The sequence below is a fragment of the Polistes canadensis genome, unplaced genomic scaffold, assembly GCF_001313835.1.
Source record: "Polistes canadensis isolate GaletaPanama2010 unplaced genomic scaffold, ASM131383v1 scaffold_22, whole genome shotgun sequence".
Taxonomy (NCBI): Eukaryota; Metazoa; Arthropoda; class Insecta; order Hymenoptera; family Vespidae; genus Polistes; species Polistes canadensis.
In genome coordinates this window covers 1-8,555 of record NW_014569569.1, presented here as the reverse complement: position 1 = coordinate 8,555, position 8,555 = coordinate 1, and the positions used below count along the sequence as shown (strand labels likewise).

Genomic DNA, 8,555 nt, shown 5'->3' with positions numbered 1-8,555 from the left:
AAAAAGAAAAAAAAATTCCCGCGTCAAATCTACTAATCGAAAATCGTTGGATAAATTCGTAGCGATCTGTTTTTTTTTTTTGACAATTAATATTTTCTTATAGATTTCAATTTGGTTTTTTTGTTTTTTTTTTCAGACGAAACTAAATTTTACATAGATACACGTGTATCGTTTACATAAAGATAATTATTTATTGGATCAGTATATATTACATAGATTAATACAAAAACTATTATTTTGTATATTTATGATTGTGTATTTGTACGATTATTTTTATATTGATTGTTTATAACGAACAAAGTATATTCATGTGTATATTACGAAATACTGATTAAATAAATAATACGTAGTGTCAAATTAAAAAAAGAAAAAAAGAAAACAGAATGAAATAAAATAAAATAAAAATAATCGGATTTTTTAAACAAAATCTTTACGAACTTACCTAAGGGAATATCTTGAATAATTGAAAGTATGAATAAGAAAAGTGGTCGGCTAGTGTTATAAATCAGACGACGCGTGGACAATTAAGAAGCTCGTTGGCGGTGACGAGCGGCGTAAGAGATTACAAGAAGAAGAAACAGAAGAAGAAATACAAGAAGAAGAAGAAGAAGAAGAAGAAGGGAGCAGTGTTCGTACTGGCGGCCCACTTTGTTGCTTTTTTTTACCGCCAACCGGAAGTGACGCATAACACGTTTGCCGTAATATTCGTCGTACGACGTGTATACTTACTATAATACAAGCTTTGCTTGAAAGGTTGGGTCAGTTATGCAAAAAACTATCAACAACCCTCATTGATCTGATATAGAATACATTTATAATTAAAAGATTTTAATTAAAAATCTAAAAAAGAAAAGAGCTTTATCATTTAGCAACTGTAATCGTTTATTTGTATATTGTTTTACAATGTTTTTTAACGGCTTATTTTTATATAATTATTATTATTTGAAATTTTGTTTGGTTCATAAGATTTGGTAAATTTCTTTTCTTTTTACAATATTATGAGATTCTCTACGTTTAATTCATTTTTTGTGGGAATAATTTTATGGATTGAAGGAAGGTTTTTTTTCATAACTTGTCATATCGTTTTGAATTTGATAGTACTATTGTAGAATTTTTATTTCTTATCAAATTACACGAATGTTAAATAATTTAATAATTTTCCTTAATTTTATATTATAAATTTTGATTAAAAATATGTATATATAATAAATTTTTATTTAACTGTAGAAACACACTTTCACTGATACGATAGTAAACATATTTGTTCATTTCCGAGATGACCATGGAATTTGAAACTTTCACTTTAAAAAGTAAAAGAACTGATTACATAAATTAAAATTTTTACCTCGAATATTTTCCAATAATAGAAAAACTTTCCTTTTAATTTTTTCCTCATCACGTATGAACATCTTTTATGTTACAATATTGTTTCAAAAGTTCACGGTTTCTTGAAATATTATTTTTCTTCTTAACATACTTTTCACTTTTATAATGCAATTTTCAAATGGCATTTATACTAGAGTCCTTATCCAATTAACCTTGTAACGATAATTCTCTTTTGTGTAACATAGTAATCCAAAGTTAACCTGAATACTTTCGTCATTCCATTTGATAAACGATCAAGGTGATAAATTTTATACAAAGTGAAACGAGCGTACGGTAAGCGATACACGTTGCTTTAAACATGTCAGTTTCACTCGTCAAATTTTAACATCAGGATTACACCAGAGAAATCTAAAATTTATACGGAAGAGAGAAAAAAAGAAAGAAAGAGAAAGAGAGAGAGAGAGAGAGAGAGAGTAAAAAGAGAAATTACAAGTTTACGGAATTGTAGATATCCAGTCGTTTTCTATTTTCATTTTTCATTTTTCATTACTACCACATATTTAGTGATAATTACGCATTTAAAAAAATAAATACTATATAAAAGTATACCATCATACATTCATTTTATTATTACACGCAATTTTTACACAACGATTTAATAAAATCATTTATTTCCATGTAATAATATGAAAAAAGTGAGAAAGATACGTGTTTTTATTTTTCGATTATTACAAATAAAATCAGATTTTTTAGAATTTACATCGCATAAAGTAAATGTTCTTGTTCAATTAAACAATTCAATCCACATATTATTTTTACGACAGTATTTATTAAGTAAAGTACAGATACGAAAAAAAAAAAAAGAGAAAAAAGGAAAAAGAATAAAAGATTTATCTCACGAATCAACAATCTTGAATACAAATTTACGACATGAATTTGCGTACATATTACACATACATATAACATATATACTTATACGCGTATACTCAAAGTTTGAAGGCGCGGTCGTTTCCTTTCTGCTTGAAGTTTATTTATATCTTTGTCAAACTACTTTACCTATCTCTCTCTCTCTCTCTCTCTCTCTCTCTTTCTCTCTCTCTCTTTCACAATTTTATTAAAGGAGAACACGAGTGGAAGAGGTAAGAGAAAAGAGGTAGAGAAGGCAGAGGTAATAGAGTAGACAAAACGGTATCCGATGGTGTAAGGCTTGTACCAAGGAATGAATAAGTTCAAGAAAGAAGAAGTTAGTTCATTCGATCAGTCTTCAAATTGTTTTCGCGAAGAGGGGTCGGTCAAGCGATCAATAAAGAAATGAATTTATTAATAAGATCGTTTAAGTTGCGATTTATCGCAATAATAGGATTTATTTTTATTGGAATTATATCGTTAGAAGCTAAACGACCAAGCGGACCAATAGAAGAAGCAATACAAAACGGTGAATTGAATAATTATATAAAAGAAAATTGTACTTGGAGACATGGACACGATAGAGATTCTTGCCCGGATCCGGAAATTCGTGTTTATTTGTATACCCCAGGAAATCCTAGAAGAGAACTCGATTCAAGGGAATCCGATTGGCTTAGACACGATTACGAACCTACAAGGGAAAATATTATTCTTATTCACGGATATGCAGGTGGTTGTTTATTTTGTTTATTTCTTTTTCTTTTTTTTTTTTTAACGAGGATATAGTTAAAAAATTATTATTAAATTAGTGTTTGACAAGAATAATATATATATATATATATATATATATACACATATATATTTATGTATATACACAATATTGTACATTATTAGAATCATTCTAATCGTATTTCGATAATAATTTAAATTAATTGTAAGAGTAAAATGTCATACATCATTAAAATGATATTATTATTTCTTGCTTTTATTGTTATCAATTAATTTATGTATATACATAAATATATCGAAGATAATTAAAATCATTATAATTCTATTTTAAAAATAATTTCATGAAAATATCGTTACAATTACGGATTGTTCTTATTAATGATCATGTACGTAGTTATATTTATCATGTGTATTGTTCATTATCCTTATTTGGTTTTTCGCAAGAGAACAAAATGACATTATCGTAATTCCCAGGTGGCGATAATACATTACCAATCTCAGTGTTACGAGATGCCTATTTGAGGAACGGTAGTTACAATATTTTCTTAGTAGATTGGGGAGCATTATCTGCAGCTCCCTGTTATCCAGCAGCAGTATCTAATCTTCGTCCAGTAGCTCGTTGTTTATCGAGAACACTGACGATTTTAAGAAATCTTGGTTTACCAATTCAACGGACAACCTGCGTGGGACATTCTTTAGGAGCTCATATATGTGGTATCATGGCTAATTATCTTCTCTTTCGAATGAATCGAATTATTGGCTTGGACCCAGCCAAACCACTGATTCGTTCAGGCCTAGTAAATAAATTGGACAGCGGTGATGCCGATTTCGTTGCAATTATACACACAAATGCCGGTTTTTACGGTGAATCTAATCGTTTGGGTCACGCTGATTTCTGTGTTAACGGTGGCAAAATTCAACCCTTTTGCGAGGGTAAAGAAAACGATAACCTTTGCAGTCATGTTTGGTCCGTTTGTTTTATGGCACATAGTATTGACAATGATGGTAGAAATATAATAGCAGAATCATGCTCGCGTAGATGTCCTTTTGGTCCGAAAATTGCACAAAAAGCTGGCGTTTATGTTACTATGGGACAACATACACCTAACGATGTTAGAGGATCGTTTTGTTTCAATAATTCATTACAACCTTATTGTCCAAAATATCAAAATGGTCATGGGGATGATAGATGTTGTTTACCGCCGAAAAACTCTGATATTTCGTTTAAAAAGAAAAATAAGATCTCTGTTAAATCACAAAAGGATCCTGATCGTTCAAATTGAACATACTATGTACCATTTTATTGATTCGAACTATACATATGAAACAGGTACACACATACACACACATTATAAATATACACTTTTTTAAATTTATCTGTAAATCTGTAGAAAAAATTGTAAATTATTTTCTATAAAATATTATTATCATATATATACGCGCATATTTGTGATAGGATTTACTATACGATGTATTTCTTAAATATTTTTTTTATATCGTTTTCAAACAATATTCATTTTCAATTTGAGAATTAAATCAAAACGAATTATATGTTATTCATAATTTTATTATTATTTTGTTAATTATATAATTCGAATATTGTTACGTTGTAACAAAAATTTTTGAAACATTTTGTATAAAAAAGATTTGAAAGTATTATAGTATTAGGTTTAATTTAATATGCATTGTCGTGTTAACGATGAATCGATGTCAACGGGACTTCGTGAAGAAGCCGTAACGCATACGGTACGTAGAACGCGTTTTGAGATTCCGGTGCTCGATTGAGTATTCAAACAATGTGCAGGGAAAATCTTCTGGTTGGCAGAGTAACCTTCTGTCTCAATACCGTTAGATGTTCTACTAAACCGTTTATAAATGTATCTAACAATAAAACGTTAATGGTTACTCGATATTTCGGCCACGTTATGCGTATTTATTTTTTTTTTTTAAAATGCGAATATCGTGGATGAAATAATAATAAAAAAGAAAAAATGTTCTTTTTACATTGTATTGAATTTAAAATTAAAAGGAAAACAAAAAAAATTAGAAAAATTTGTGTATGACAAAGACATGTAATAGAATTTTTCTAAACAAAAAGAAAGAAAGATTATCGTTAACATTAATGAGTCATTTTTATGGGCTGACGATGTTTGAATTGTAATCCCCACTGATTTTAAAGGGTCTTAAAAGACATCGAAACTCAACAGGGGTATGTAACGATAGTTAAACGACATATTAGAAAACTTTGCACATTTTTGTTTAATTTTTTTATTTTTATTAAAGAAAGAATGACCAGAATTTTTACAAGGAAATCAAAAGATTTATACTTATTTCAATTTATGTTATTTTACAATTAGATTATATGCATATATATGCATGTAATCTAACATATATATATATATCTATATATATATATATATAATTCTTATCTAGAAGAAAATACTTATTTAGAAGAAAATACTTATTTTTACAAATTATATAAAATTTATGTAAAAATATAAATATACATATATGTATATTTATATTTTTACATAAATTTTATATAATTTGTAAAAATAAGTATTTTCTTCTAAATAAGTATTTTCTTCTAGATAAGAATTATATATATATATATATAGATATATATATATATGTTAGATTACATGCATATATATGCATATAATCTAATTGTAAAATAACATAAATTGAAATAAGTATAAATCTTTTGATTTCCTTGTAAAAATTCTGGTCATTCTTTCTTTAATAAAAATAAAAAAATTAAACAAAAATGTGCAAAGTTTTCTAATATGTCGTTTAACTATCGTTACATACCCCTGTTGAGTTTCGATGTCTTTTAAGACCCTTTAAAATCAGTGGGGATTACAATTCAAACATCGTCAGCCCATAAAAATGACTCATTAATGTTAACGATAATCTTTCTTTCTTTTTGTTTAGAAAAATTCTATTACATGTCTTTGTCATACACAAATTTTTCTAATTTTTTTTGTTTTCCTTTTAATTTTAAATTCAATACAATGTAAAAAGAACATTTTTTCTTTTTTATTATTATTTCATCCACGATATTCGCATTTTAAAAAAAAAAAATAAATACGCATAACGTGGCCGAAATATCGAGTAACCATTAACGTTTTATTGTTAGATACATTTATAAACGGTTTAGTAGAACATCTAACGGTATTGAGACAGAAGGTTACTCTGCCAACCAGAAGATTTTCCCTGCACATTGTTTGAATACTCAATCGAGCACCGGAATCTCAAAACGCGTTCTACGTACCGTATGCGTTACGGCTTCTTCACGAAGTCCCGTTGACATCGATTCATCGTTAACACGACAATGCATATTAAATTAAACCTAATACTATAATACTTTCAAATCTTTTTTATACAAAATGTTTCAAAAATTTTTGTTACAACGTAACAATATTCGAATTATATAATTAACAAAATAATAATAAAATTATGAATAACATATAATTCGTTTTGATTTAATTCTCAAATTGAAAATGAATATTGTTTGAAAACGATATAAAAAAAATATTTAAGAAATACATCGTATAGTAAATCCTATCACAAATATGCGCGTATATATATGATAATAATATTTTATAGAAAATAATTTACAATTTTTTCTACAGATTTACAGATAAATTTAAAAAAGTGTATATTTATAATGTGTGTGTATGTGTGTACCTGTTTCATATGTATAGTTCGAATCAATAAAATGGTACATAGTATGTTCAATTTGAACGATCAGGATCCTTTTGTGATTTAACAGAGATCTTATTTTTCTTTTTAAACGAAATATCAGAGTTTTTCGGCGGTAAACAACATCTATCATCCCCATGACCATTTTGATATTTTGGACAATAAGGTTGTAATGAATTATTGAAACAAAACGATCCTCTAACATCGTTAGGTGTATGTTGTCCCATAGTAACATAAACGCCAGCTTTTTGTGCAATTTTCGGACCAAAAGGACATCTACGCGAGCATGATTCTGCTATTATATTTCTACCATCATTGTCAATACTATGTGCCATAAAACAAACGGACCAAACATGACTGCAAAGGTTATCGTTTTCTTTACCCTCGCAAAAGGGTTGAATTTTGCCACCGTTAACACAGAAATCAGCGTGACCCAAACGATTAGATTCACCGTAAAAACCGGCATTTGTGTGTATAATTGCAACGAAATCGGCATCACCGCTGTCCAATTTATTTACTAGGCCTGAACGAATCAGTGGTTTGGCTGGGTCCAAGCCAATAATTCGATTCATTCGAAAGAGAAGATAATTAGCCATGATACCACATATATGAGCTCCTAAAGAATGTCCCACGCAGGTTGTCCGTTGAATTGGTAAACCAAGATTTCTTAAAATCGTCAGTGTTCTCGATAAACAACGAGCTACTGGACGAAGATTAGATACTGCTGCTGGATAACAGGGAGCTGCAGATAATGCTCCCCAATCTACTAAGAAAATATTGTAACTACCGTTCCTCAAATAGGCATCTCGTAACACTGAGATTGGTAATGTATTATCGCCACCTGGGAATTACGATAATGTCATTTTGTTCTCTTGCGAAAAACCAAATAAGGATAATGAACAATACACATGATAAATATAACTACGTACATGATCATTAATAAGAACAATCCGTAATTGTAACGATATTTTCATGAAATTATTTTTAAAATAGAATTATAATGATTTTAATTATCTTCGATATATTTATGTATATACATAAATTAATTGATAACAATAAAAGCAAGAAATAATAATATCATTTTAATGATGTATGACATTTTACTCTTACAATTAATTTAAATTATTATCGAAATACGATTAGAATGATTCTAATAATGTACAATATTGTGTATATACATAAATATATATGTGTATATATATATATATATATATATATATTATTCTTGTCAAACACTAATTTAATAATAATTTTTTAACTATATCCTCGTTAAAAAAAAAAAAAGAAAAAGAAATAAACAAAATAAACAACCACCTGCATATCCGTGAATAAGAATAATATTTTCCCTTGTAGGTTCGTAATCGTGTCTAAGCCAATCGGATTCCCTTGAATCGAGTTCTCTTCTAGGATTTCCTGGGGTATACAAATAAACACGAATTTCCGGATCCGGGCAAGAATCTCTATCGTGTCCATGTCTCCAAGTACAATTTTCTTTTATATAATTATTCAATTCACCGTTTTGTATTGCTTCTTCTATTGGTCCGCTTGGTCGTTTAGCTTCTAACGATATAATTCCAATAAAAATAAATCCTATTATTGCGATAAATCGCAACTTAAACGATCTTATTAATAAATTCATTTCTTTATTGATCGCTTGACCGACCCCTCTTCGCGAAAACAATTTGAAGACTGATCGAATGAACTAACTTCTTCTTTCTTGAACTTATTCATTCCTTGGTACAAGCCTTACACCATCGGATACCGTTTTGTCTACTCTATTACCTCTGCCTTCTCTACCTCTTTTCTCTTACCTCTTCCACTCGTGTTCTCCTTTAATAAAATTGTGAAAGAGAGAGAGAGAAAGAGAGAGAGAGAGAGAGAGAGAGAGA

General features: G+C 28.7%; 2 protein-coding genes across 2 annotated transcripts; one reads left to right on the top strand and one right to left on the bottom strand.

The window, feature by feature from the left end:
- The first annotated feature begins 2,637 nt into the window (after nt 1-2,637).
- On the top strand, nt 2,638-4,244 carry LOC106794027 (lipase member H-B-like). The gene is made up of 2 exons (XM_014761411.1): nt 2,638-2,962; nt 3,436-4,244. Exons 1-2 carry the CDS (start codon nt 2,638-2,640, stop codon nt 4,242-4,244), a joined length of 1,134 nt encoding a protein of 377 aa, XP_014616897.1.
- A 2,454-nt stretch (nt 4,245-6,698) lies between these two features.
- On the bottom strand, nt 6,699-8,256 carry LOC106794026 (lipase member H-B-like; the record flags this gene model as incomplete). The annotated part of the gene is made up of 2 exons (XM_014761410.1): nt 6,699-7,507; nt 7,981-8,256. Coding segments are annotated over 2 exons (1,085 nt in total), but the record flags the coding sequence as incomplete, so codon positions are not given.
- Nucleotides 8,257-8,555: the final 299 nt, after the last annotated feature.